The sequence below is a fragment of the Pagrus pagrus genome (assembly GCF_965226575.1).
Source record: "Pagrus pagrus genome assembly, chromosome: 18".
NCBI classification, from domain to species: Eukaryota; Metazoa; Chordata; class Actinopteri; order Spariformes; family Sparidae; genus Pagrus; species Pagrus pagrus.
The window spans coordinates 28,530,724-28,543,658 of NC_140202.1; the positions used below are offsets into that span (position 1 = coordinate 28,530,724).

A 12,935-nucleotide genomic window follows, 5' to 3' on the forward strand; every position below is an offset into this window, starting at 1 on the left:
AACTTGTTACAACAACATGTTTTTTTTAAAGTATATAAAATGTTGAAGATGATCCTGTTTGAGTTTAGTTTATCATTTCTTCTGGTGATGATGTCACTTCCTGTGTGTTTTCAGTTCAAACAGGGGAAGAAGGTGGTTTACGGCTGCAGTGAGCTCTTCAACGCTTCTCAGTTCATCAAACAGGTGAGACACAACACACCTGTCCTGCTCTACGCCTGCTCTGCCAGCAATTATCAGAAGTATAGAAATTAACAGTGACCTCAGTGGACTTCTTTAAATGTACTCAGGTACACATTTAAGGTACTTGTACTTGGTTCGAAAGTAAACCCTCAGATTGATACAGAATTAGTGACTCTATCTGGGACGACACTGATAATTTAATGGATCAACTGGTTTTGGTTTTCTTACTTTCAGCATTAGCAAATATAAAAACAAAATACGTGTTTGTAATATTAAGTTTAGCTGCTAGAAAAGCAATTAGAGAAATTGAAACCATGATATAATATATGAAAGAGTTCTTCTTCTTCATCTTTATTTATTTACACAAAGCCTCATTGAAAATAAAAAGAGGAAATTTAGAAGAAGAGGTGAATTTGTATTTCTCCTTTTTTAAATGTTTAATTGACTCTTATGAATTTATCTCAGGAACAAACAGCCCATCTTCTGTTTGTTTTTCATTTCTTTATTGTAAAAAAATAATATTGTGAAAAAATGGTTAATCCCTGAAGATGAGTGTGTGACAGGGAACATTTTACACAAACATTGATACTTTGACGTCGAGTGTTTTAAGTACATGTTGCTGATAATACTCTTACTGAAGTAAAGTATCTGGATACTTCTTCCACAGCTCTCCTCACTCGGCCAAAAGTGACATGGACTCCGACAACATGTGAACCTCTCTCTCTCTCTCTCTCTCTCTCTCTTTATTCCAGCTGTTTTTTATTAAACTCACTTCTGTAAATTGATTAAACATTTCCTGTCTTCATTGTAATTTCTTTCTCTTCACTCAGCACTAATAAAGCTAAACGGTCTCAACTCACAGCAGCTTCACGCGTCATTTTTATACACGATACACATGATGCACATGTTGCTCCTCTCTGATCCACAGTCTCAGATGTTCAGGCAGGACTCTGCTGGTCCTGGTTCAGGACTACAGACATAAGAGACCTGGTTTAACAGTCAGGACCCTTCAGATCCGAGGCTGCAGAGTCACAAACGTGTTTTTTATTAATGCCATCACACTGGTTTATTTCCAACATCTGATCTGTTTGATTACTTTGAAAGAGCTGGTTTTGATCCACAGTGACCGCAGCAGATATCAAACCTGAGACGGTCTGGGTCGGACAGATCTTCAAGACAGGTAAGTGGCTATATTTTTTTCTTCACCTCAGTTCAGACCCTGTATAACCAGTATACCAGTAAAACCAGTGTACCAGATATCCAGAGTGTTCATCCTCTGTGGAGCAGGAATCTGATCGAGGCAGTTTTCTCCGAATAAGCAGCAGATATTGAGACGCGTTAAACGGACCAATCAGAACCTTTATACATAAGAACATCAGCCCTGAAATTTATTGTGAAATTCTAATTTTATAAAACTAAAGTTTGAAGCAGTTTTTCTTCGTCCTCTTCTGAATCATCTACAGACACTCGGCAGTTCGTCTGTCACCTTGTTTAACTCTCATTGACTGTAATTTTCCTTCAGACTAGAAAGTTTCTCAACTCAGAGGAGGAGCAGGACAACTGGTACGACACACACACACACACACACACACACACACACACACACGTCATCCATCACTTTAAAGGCAGCCTGGCACAGTGTGGTACAGCTCTGCTGCCGCCGCCGCCATGTTCCTCCAACACCAAAACAAAGAGATCAATCTGAGGATTATGTCATCATGGCATTTTAATCTGTGTGTGTGTGTGTGTGTGTGTGTGTGTGTGCGTGTGCGTGTGCGCGTGTGTGACCAGAAGTAAAGTTTCAGTAGTCGTATCGTGAATGTTCCCTCAAATAACACAACTGTGCTCCTGAGCCGTCGTGTACAAACACAGTACAGTTGTCTGTTCTGTGATGTCGACTGAAGTTAGCATGCTAACCAGCTAGCCCCGGCCTGCCTGTCTCCTGAAGACAGTTTCAGCCCTGAGATGTAGAAGCAGCCGGTTCACTACTTATTCTAATAAGTCGACAAAATGACGAGAAAGGAAATATTTAGACGCCTGTTTTCCTACAATACAACCGTCCTTCTTCATCTTCTTGTTCTTTGTCTTCTTCGCCTTCGTTTTCCTTTATTGTCTTTGTCCTCTTGGTCTTCTTCTTCTTCTGTGTCTCTTTGTCTTTCTCTTTTTTACTAAACAGAAAAATCCAACCATCTGACTCAAGTTTCTCTCTTTTGCTGAGCTACGACGAACTTAATCGTCTTACACACTAACGAATGTTTAGAGGAGAAGGATTAACGGATACAGGATCGATGCGTCGAGCGTTTCCCCTCTGACACTGAACGAGTTGTTTGTTCCTCTCAAAACTAAAAACTTCTCAACAATAATCATTCGTTGTTTCTTGACCAGAAATCTGATTTCTTGATGGAAACGACAGTTTCACGTTTGAGTTCTGAAATATTTCAACAGAAACACAAAGTTCAACTCGGTGTGAAACTCCACGTGCTTCTGTTGTTATTATTCTGCTGCAGAGACCACCCGCGCTCACACACACACACTCACACACACACACACACACACACACACACACTCACACTCACACTCACACTCACACTCACACACACACTCACACACACACTCTCTCACACACACACACACACTCACACTCACACTCACACTCACACTCTCTCTCTCACACACACACACACACACACACACTCACACACACACTCACACACACACTCTCTCTCTCACACACACACACACACTCACACACACACACACTCACACACACACTCTCTCACACACACACACATACTCACACTCACACTCACACTCACACTCTCTCTCTCACACACACACACACACACACACACACACACACACACACACACACAGAGTTAATCCCGGCTCAGTGTCGGGGATGTTGACTCTGTTATGTTGACTTAATGACCCGGGAGCTGAAATAATGAGGAGGAAGAAGAAGAACAGGAGGGAGAACATGAGCAGGGTGAAGGTGTGAAAGAGGAGGAGGAGGAGGGAAAGAGGGGGAGTGAGAGTTTTACAAGGAGGCGATGAAGAGGAGAGATGTGGGCAACTTTCAGCCAAACTTGGGGAAAAAATGAGGACAACAAAAGGAGAGAAGGAGGAAATTAAAGAGGGAGAATAGGAAGAGAGTGGATGATGAGGGAGGAATAGAAGGAGGAAAGAGGAAGGAGTAGAGTAGGAATAGTAGAAAATAAGGATAACAAAGGAGAAGAGGAAGATGAGGATGAGAAAAAGGACGAGGTTTAACATTATTTGAACCCAGATTGTGAGCACTAGTTGCACCAACGGAGGAGAAATAAGGAGAAACAGGAGAGTGAGAGTTTTACGAGGAGGTGATGAAGAGGAAATAAATGAGGAAAAAGGAGAATAGCAAAGGTTGATGAGCTCAAAGACTCTCAGCTGTTTCTTCTGTTTTCACCAAACTTTGAGACAACACATGTACGAGGGTGACATCACAGCCCTGAGAGCCAATCAGAGGGCTCCTGCTGAGTTCTGAGAAGGGTGGTGGGAGGTGTAGCGTTTCTCCTTCAGTGGAGCTACGCTAGCGGTTTCCCCCCCGCTTTCAGTCTTCGTGCTAAGCTAAGCTAAACTGATCTCCATCTTCTCACTGTTGTTTGAACACCTGCACGTACACACACACACACACACACGTACACACACACACACACACACACACCCTCGTGACTGTCAGCCGCCTGCAGCTCAACGTGGGCGTTCAGGTTTTATCTGCTGGTTGAGGAAACGTCCAGAAACACTCTGTAATGTTCTTAAACCATCGGGAGGAAAACATCAAAAAGTCTTTAATTCTCTCTTAATACCCCCGGTGTTCACATCCCGTTAGCTGAGATGATAATAGTGTTATGTAAAAAAGATAAAAAGGTCTTCTCAGGGTCACAGACACAGATAATGGCAGCGCCTCCTGGAGGCAGACATGATCATTACAGCCCACAAAAGATGGATGAGACAGAGCTAGTCGTCTTCTTTGTCCTCAGCTGAGACGCAAAACTCTTCAGGAAAACATGATTCGAGAGACTTTAACCAGTGAAGAAACAAAGAATCTGAATTCTCTGAAAATTGCTTGAGTATATCTCGTAAAGCTAACACTAACACAAGATAAATAAAATGTTCAACTTCTGCCTGAACAAACTTTTGCAGATCGAAGTGATTTGCAGCCTCAAACGTCCAGAAAACCACAGCACAACCTGTGAACGTTCCTTCTGTCAGGATTGATGCTAATAAGCAGCGTTAGAGAGATTTTCGTGGAGACATGTTCAGGTTTTATTCTGTTACAGCCGCCGAAAACTCCGGTAATGTTTCCTACATTTCATTCTAATTAAATGCAGCTGTTTGGGGCCTTGAATCTGTAGAGTTGTTTGTATTGTTAGCATAAAATGCTATGAGTGCTAGCACCAGCTTTGTTGGCACGCATCGTGAGGAAAAAAGTGTCCTTTGATCATTAAACAGTACGCACTAAATAAAAGTATGGACCTGAACATGAAAAGTGTTTTTGGAGCAACATAGTGGCCATTAGTGGAACAGCAGCCTAAAACAATCCAGGAACACTTGATCACTGAGTGACTGAGGCAGCCGATTGGTTTCTAGTTTGCTTAAAATCAACATTATCATGATCAGGTGCGTCTCAATACACCTGCCTCTTTGCAAAAAACAATAAACAAACCCCAGAAGTTTGTGAAAAAAGAGAAATATGACGATGAAGACTTGTTTGAGGTGAAGTTTCCTCATTGGCTTCACTTTTCTTTTTGTTTTATACCAAAAAATAATAAAATAAATCACAGAACTGGATGTCAAGAGTCCAAACTCCCCCGGCAGCCACTGAGGACATTTTGAAATTAAAACATTTTGTACCTCCTCAGGTCCAAATAATAAATCACTGAACAACAAACCCACTCAGGCAGTTTGTGTTCTGATCCGTTTGTTTGTATTCGTTGGTTAAAGCACAGCGTCACATTACAGAGCTCATCACTTTGTCTCAGGATGTCGTTGGTCTCCAAAACTCAAATCAAAGACAAAAAAAAGCTTTTTCCTCCGAATCCTCAGCCTTCGTCAGGGACGGCCAAAAATCACACGGCGTGTCGGAGCAGTGAAGAGAGCTGGTAGAAGAATGTGCTGACTCGTGTGTTGTTTTGCTGAAATTGAGATCTTTGACTCAAACTTGGGCGACAACTGCATGAAAACAAAACTAGTTCTGGTTGTGAAAGTCGAACCGAAAATCCAAAAGACATGAACTGATTTTAGGTGGTGAAACATGAGTTCTGACCCGGCGGATGACTGAGAGGTCCATCTGTTAACGACACTAATTTAACTCCAGTGTTGGTTTAAAGAGTCAGTTTTTATAAGAGATCAAACTGAATGATGAAGATACAAAGATCTTCAAGTGTGAATGAAGTCACGGTGTTAAACTGCGTCTGTGTGCTTGTCATGAATCTCACATGTGACCACCACTGAGCGTCTTACTGCACAACTACTATCCAGGTTTCTATAAACTGATCAATGTACAAGTTGTAAAGTCAGAGTGAGAACAGTGTGTAACTAAAGTGGGCCTGTAAAGACGGACTAGTGAGGAGACGAGTCTCCGTGTTCGCTGTGAGGACGTTTAATGTCCCCGACAGCCTCTGTAGTCTCATTCAGACACTTGTTAGCAACCGCTAACAGTTTTTAACAAAAAAACATTAACATTCAACAACCAAATGAGCAAAAAAGCCAACTGCTGTCCGGGTGCAGGACTCCAGACTGCAGCGCTCTGTTATTGGATAAGTTGATGCACTGTAACATATTTCTGCAGGACGAGGCCGTGCACCACAGCTCAGAGGCAGAAACTCTACTTTTTACTCTGCTGCATTATTTGATGACTTCAGTTAGTCTGCAGATTCACATTACGATGCAGACTTTGGTGTAATGTTATTGACAGAGAGAAAACTTTATTGATCCCTGAGGGCAGATGAACTGTAGTTAGTCAAACTGCCTTTACCTGCCCAACACTAAGGCGATGAACACATTAATGCATCAATAATTATAACAGACTAATATAATACACATTATTCTGAAGTTAATATTTGAATGCATGACTTTTACTTCACACTGTGGCACACGGTGCAGTCTGACATCTGTCCACCTGACAGACTCATCCACTGTCTCTACATGGACATTCATATCAGTTAAAGTCTTCACTTAACTTATGACCCATTTGTTTCCGCTGACGATGTGTGGAGACAAAGTGGCGTCCAGGTTTTGAATTTCTTTTCTTATCTGCACCTCTCCTCCCGCGCCTTGTCTTCCTGTCTGTCCTCCTCGTCTTTATCTCTCACCTGAACGTCTTCCAGCAGCTTCAGAGCCGAGACGACACCTGAGAGCAGAGAAAACAGAAAAAATAAATGTTGGTTTAACCGGTTACACAATGAAACCACAGTCCCTTAGAATAACGTTCATTAGGTCCAGTGTGCAGGATTTAAGGATTAAACTCCTTAACACAAAATGCCCTTCATTAACTACTGAAGCAGGTTTAACTGACTTACGGGTCTGAATAAACTTCAGCTGCAAATTAATTAACCACGTTAAGATAATGGATAGAATGGACTGCAGCATATTAAAGGGTTACATGGTTTCTGATTTCTGATTTCTGTCATCTCCTGATATCGTCCTGCCGACAGCAGAGGCACAGCCGTCAGTGGTCAGCCTGCTAGCCCCACCCCTTTTTAATGTAAGAGCTCTGATTGGCTCCCGTCCTGACCTCAGCTGACCATCAGATGTGTTCTTTGAACCATGTAAACACTTGAATCTGTCGTCCTGATCTGATGTTTCAGCCTGCAGAGGCTCAGCAGTCACACTGTCCATACGAGGTTTTTACGGGACAGATAAGGCGGTGTCCCGGCCTCTGCTGTCCTCACAAAGACCTGATTGTTGTTGTGGACTGTGACACACATGGATCAGGTGTCGGCAGCTTTTCTCTCTCTGAAAGCAGCGTCTCAGGTGATGAGGAGAGAGCAGCTTTTGATATCAGGGGAAAGTTATTTGGAGCATTTACACTAATCCAGGTGGAAGATGATCCACCGGTTCAGACCTCCACTCTGAGAAACTGCTCCGACCGTTTTCAGATCCATCCGTCAGATTGATTCCTTCCCTCCAGGCAGCCGCTGGTTTCACTTCTTCTCTATAAAAAAGAGATAATCCATCAGATACTCAGTGTGTTTTTCTGTTGACAGAGCTGCTTTATTGTCTGGTGGTAACACAGCTGACCGTTCTCAGAACTCTGAGTTGTTGATGCATTCAAGGACACTCTGACCATCCAGGGTTTGTGATTCAGCTGTTGATATATTTATGAGTTATGTTGACAGAAAGTCAAACCAAGGACACTCGAACTGAGCAAACATGGACTTTTAGGCTTTTTTTTAAAAAAAACGCTTGCCCACTTAACTACTGCGGCAGATTGATATAAAAATTCAAAGTAATTTTCTGAAACATTGAATCATTGATTTCACACAAACATAAACAAAGCAGCTTCTCATTTCTAGCCGACAAACATCACTCACTGAGGTCGACTGTCTGAGCTGTGGCTCGGTGATGTAATGGAAACCACTGGCTGGGAGAAAAGTGATGAAACTTAACTAATAGGTGTCTTCTTCCTGTTGAAAAAACTAAAACATTTTGTGTCCACAGAGCAGCCGGCAGCAGCAGCCGACACCCAGAGGATCTTCGCCCAGAGACACTTCAGAGGATGAGTGACCCTGAGAGGAGCAGCAGCAGAAGAGGAAGGAGGTCGAAGAGGTTGGTTTGTTTACCAGGAAACACAAACAATCATCGCTACAATGGTTCAAGTCGAGCATCGCGAAGCTACGGAGCCCGGGAGGTGACATGGATGTGTTTTGTTTTTTTAAATCGAGCGTGCAGGCCTGGTATCATGGACCGAGACCATCTAATTATGGTTTTCTTTAATTTAGGTATGAATCACAAAGAAATGCTTAGCATAGCCTTACATGGTTTAATTTTAAGCAGGAGACGTTCTTATCAGAATCCTTAAAGCTCAGACTTGGTCGTCAACATTATTCTGACTGGCAGGAAGTGAAAGATTTTGTCAAATGAGCAAATGAGAGGCCTTGGGAGACGTCATGGTTACAGGTGGATGTATGGAAAGTGTCTGGGACGGCGACTTAAGCTACGAAAAGAGGAATAAATCGCACGCCTGTTTTAGTAACTCACGTTTTGAAAAAAACAAAACATCCATGTCACCTGCCGGGCTCCGTATGAACCGCCTACACCAGCAGGCAACTAATCAGAGGTGGGGAAGTGTCGGATCCATTAAAACGCTGCAGCTAGCTGGCTGATTAAGGTAACGTTACCTCAGCTCATGGAGAGTTCATTGAAAACTGTGATGCCGACATTTATACACAAAAAGTATGAACCAAAAAAACCCGGAGGAATAACAGTAAAAAGAAAAGTCCTCATTTCTAGCAGTCCATCCCTTTTCTCAGCGAGTCCTTTTCATAGCTTCTGTCAGTGTTTTGGCCGAGCTGTGCTTCTGTGCTTCCTGTCATCTCTGACCGTGTGTCAGTGTTTTCATTGTGTAGGTTTCCTCTACAATCTCAGTCCAGTGTTCCTCGCTAGGAGGGGTTTACTTGTGATTGCTTTCTTGCTAGCTATAACGATATTTTGACCAAATACCTAATTGAAATTACAAAGAGAAAGCACCATGTTGCTCATGGGGATTTCATATCATATCTGTAAACGACAGTGAGTGAACCGATTCTCAGCTGAGCTTCAGGGTGGGCAGCAGCTCGGTGGGAGATCAGTGTCCGAACACAGATCACATTCTTGCCCTGGACACACAGGACGCCCATCTGATAAAAGATTTACAACATCTGCTCCTGATTTCAATTAGAAAGCCTGGAACAAGTTATGTAAAGGTAATAACAGCATGTCAGTCCATGAAAATAAACACAGGAGATCCATTAGCTTCTCTCCATCAAGTTAAGATTATTAACAGGACCGTTTAACTCCTGTGCTGCAGACCAAAAATGTACCGAAGACAGACTGGACAGATTTGGAGTCGTGACAGTCCTAAAACCTGGAAGCGCCACAGGGTCCATTTGCAGATCACCACAGTTCTGTTATTTGTAAGGGAAATATCCCGGCATGTGCAGTAGCTTCCACAAAATGGAGTTTATTTGCAAATAGGATTTTTTCGTTGTACTCAGTCTAATGTTTTAGCTAACTGTGTTTGATACTCCTCACTGCGTGAGAAGTGGATACATCTTGTCTCCAGCTACGTTAGCGGCTTTAACCCCAAAAGAACAACAACTACCGTTTCTTAGAAAGAAGACATGTTATTTTTCTCTGGGAAGAGGAACCAGGCTGGATCACATCACGCTGCTCAGACATAATAATCATCCAATAATCCATCTCATATCGTCACACGATCGCACCTCTGAGCTGCAGAAAGCTGTGGAGCCTTCAGGCAAAGATGCTCCTGATACCGATCAGCTCGAAATCTGCCTGGCAACAGGCCTGTTTTGACCGAAGCTTCCATCATACAGGAAAGAGTCTTAGTGTTGCTGAGAAGCTGAGACCCAAACAGAAACAGATAAAGAGGAAGGAGCAGTGCTTTATTTCCAGTCCAAAAAGTGAGCTGCATGCAGAGATTTGGCTTCATGCATTGTTTATATTAATATTTGATATCTATACGTCCGTCTCTCTATCATCTCTGTATCCATCTGTACCTGTACGTATGTATGTATCTATGAAAGCCTTCAGAAATGTCCTCCTTCGCTCCAGTTACATTCCTCCCCTAGACATTTTCTTCGCCCTTCTCAATTTACCAGCTGCATGCTGGGAGCTGGCCAAGCTGAATTCCTGACCGCTGCTGTCTGGTCGGCCTGTATACCTGCACACAGGTACGCTCCTCTGAGGGGTAACATTACCGAGCTGACCCTGAGCTCCGCCTGGCCCTCGACAATAACCGGAGCCTCAGAGGTGATAGAACGAGGCTAACGTGAAGAGTCCTGCAGCGATGAGTCGACTGAAACCTCGAGTGAGGTTGAATGTCTGTGACAAAAACATGGAGGTGCTCGTGTAGCAGATACACAACACATCTGTTGGTTTTTTTCATTTTCTTTACATAGGTTCAGTTTCAGTTTTAGGGGCTTTCTGGTCTGGTTAGGTTTAGGCACACAAATCATGTGACTCGGGTTAAGATAAGATCATGATTTGACTTTTTTGTCCCCACAAACAGCTGAGAATATCCTGACCCCTTCCCCAAGAACACCTGGTTATGTTGCCTGGAACGTGGCTGACGTCCTGACTTCTCATTAAATATCTGGTTGAGTTGCCACAAACACGACTGAACATATCCAGACATCTTGTCACAAATGTCCAGTTTGTCACCACAGACACAGCTGACAATGTTCTGTCCTGTTAAAATGACCAAATTTTGTTGCCGCGGACACGGCTGAAACTATCCCTTGTCAAGAATACGATTATACAATAACACGTTAATGGTTTGCAGAATAAAACTGCCAACATTTTATTCTGGCAGCTGGGCTGCTCCGCTCTGTCCAGATGTCTGAGCACCTCCTCTGTCTCTAAACAGACCTTTCAAAATAAAGGTTTAAGTTGATTATTGCGCTGCATTCTCTTGGGCAGCTCCTATTTTACTTATTTTTGCCAGGTTTTGTTCAACTAAATTAAAACTAAACTTGGATCCCTGAATTTATCGGGTCCTGTAACTCCACTCTCGGGTCCAGATGTTGAACTACTGCAACTGACTTCATTCGAAGTGAAGGAGCACCAGATCTACCCTGGTAAATGAGCATTCAGGTATTCAGTGACGTTTACCTGTAAGAACAGAACAACACTCGCTGCAAAACTGCAAACAAATGAAGAAAAGCAAGAAAGAGACTTGACGTTGTGCCTGATCACCTCTGTAAACCTCGAAAGACGGCGAGCTCTGATTGGGAAAACCTGAAGTCTGCCATGTCTGTTGGCGAAATCACAACAAGAATTTATGACTATAATCAGTTAATCTGGCACAGTGAGCAGATTAAGTGATTACGCTATTGTGTAGTTTGATCCCTGCAAAGGAACTCAGCCTTGAGCACCTCGAGCACTTCTGGATCCTTTAGAGATGGCGTCAGGGTCAAATATGATCCCAACAGACGTCGGCCCGTTCATCGGACACACACATGCTTTGACTGCACATGGACGAGCTGCACTCACTTTCAGGGGTTTGGACCTTCAGACGTGGATTCTGAAAGTATAAATTGGGCCTGTGGGTTCTGTAACAACAGATGCAGCTCAACCTTCAGGCGTCATGACATCATGACATCAACATTAGACAGCAGAACACCTGAAGGACTCGGTGCCAGCAGGTGATATATGACACAAATATATCAAGTCATGTCGTCCTCTGCATCCTTTGTGCCGTCTTTGTCTCTGGTGTGTCCCCCTTCAGTTCAGTGTCCTCGTTGACAGACCTCCCCAAACAAACAGGAAACAGAGAGGCTGGTTCTGTTTCATGCCCGTCGGCTCTGCAGCACCTTGTTTACCTGACCCAGTCCTGCGCTCACGTTCGCCTCCAGGTTATCAAAGTCAATCATCATCAAAGCTCTTGTGCCAGCTTGATCAGATGACTCCGACTTGGACATTGATACCTCAGATTGTTGACTTTAAGTATTGTTTACCCAGAATTCAATACAACTGAACAGACCCCAACCTTGGACCCATCAACTATCATTTGACGATCGTTGGCTTCTTGAGGCAACAGCAGTGATTTGGGGTCAGCGGATATTCCTAGAATATCCTAGACTTCCTCTTCTTAGCATCGCTAATTGTCTCCAGTCCGATCAGCAACCTGAGACGCAGTGTTTTATGTCCAGACGACATGTCAGCTGATCTCTTTAAACAGATAGCTGCGTATGAGTGCAGATCAATCAAAACCAAAGCACTAATAAAAAGCTGAATCACCATGAGACCATAGCAGATGTGTTCAGAGATCCGCGGACTGTTCACCCTCTCGGACTACAAATGGAAACCAGAACACCGACATGTTGTTGCCTTCAGACTCTGTGTTCATATGCAGAGATCTGTTTATAGTGATGACTCAGTCAGACCTGCACATTACTGACCTAAACTTAAATATAGCCAGACTCAGACTTTGGCATCGATATAGTTGAACACAGCTGACTTGTGCTTGAGAATTGCCAGCTCAGAGATTCACACCTCGAACTTGAATATCTGGTATTACAATAACTTCTGGGTATAAACAATAATGTTGACGTCATGTCACAGACATCTTTGACATCTATGACATCAGTAGACAGGTCTACTGAAGTTAGCATGCTAACCAGCTAGCTCTGGCACGTCACGTCTCCTAATACCACTTTGTAGCTGGGAGATGTGAAGCAGCCCAATAAGTCAGCAAAATAAACTCACAAAATGTCAAGAAAGGAAATATTTTGACAGAACAACTTCTCAGAAAGACTCTGGTGACGTCACTGTGGCTATTTTTCTTTTTCTGGACTCGGCGATAGTATCCACCCTGTCTTTGTTTCTATGGATCACGTCCTCACACATCCTCCTCGTGCTGATGTCCCAATGTCAAAAAATCAAATGGATAGTGAACCTCAAAGCGGCGGCGTCGATCATACGGCGGTTGTCATGATGTGCAGCGCACAAACGTTCATCTCACGTGGACCTGGGCCTAAAACGAGCTTAATCACCTC

General features: G+C 43.3%; 1 protein-coding gene across 1 annotated transcript in view; it reads left to right on the forward strand.

The window, feature by feature from the left end:
• The window catches only part of scfd1 (sec1 family domain containing 1), a 33,244-nt gene extending 32,205 nt beyond the window's left edge, over positions 1 to 1,039 (forward strand). Inside the window, exons 24-25 of the mRNA XM_084382176.1 lie at positions 115 to 183; positions 848 to 1,039. Coding sequence (XP_084238302.1) covers positions 115 to 183; positions 848 to 871 — 93 coding nt within the window. The 3' untranslated portion in view covers positions 872 to 1,039. The remainder of the gene's footprint in view (positions 1 to 114; positions 184 to 847) is intronic.
• Positions 1,040 to 12,935: the final 11,896 nt, after the last annotated feature.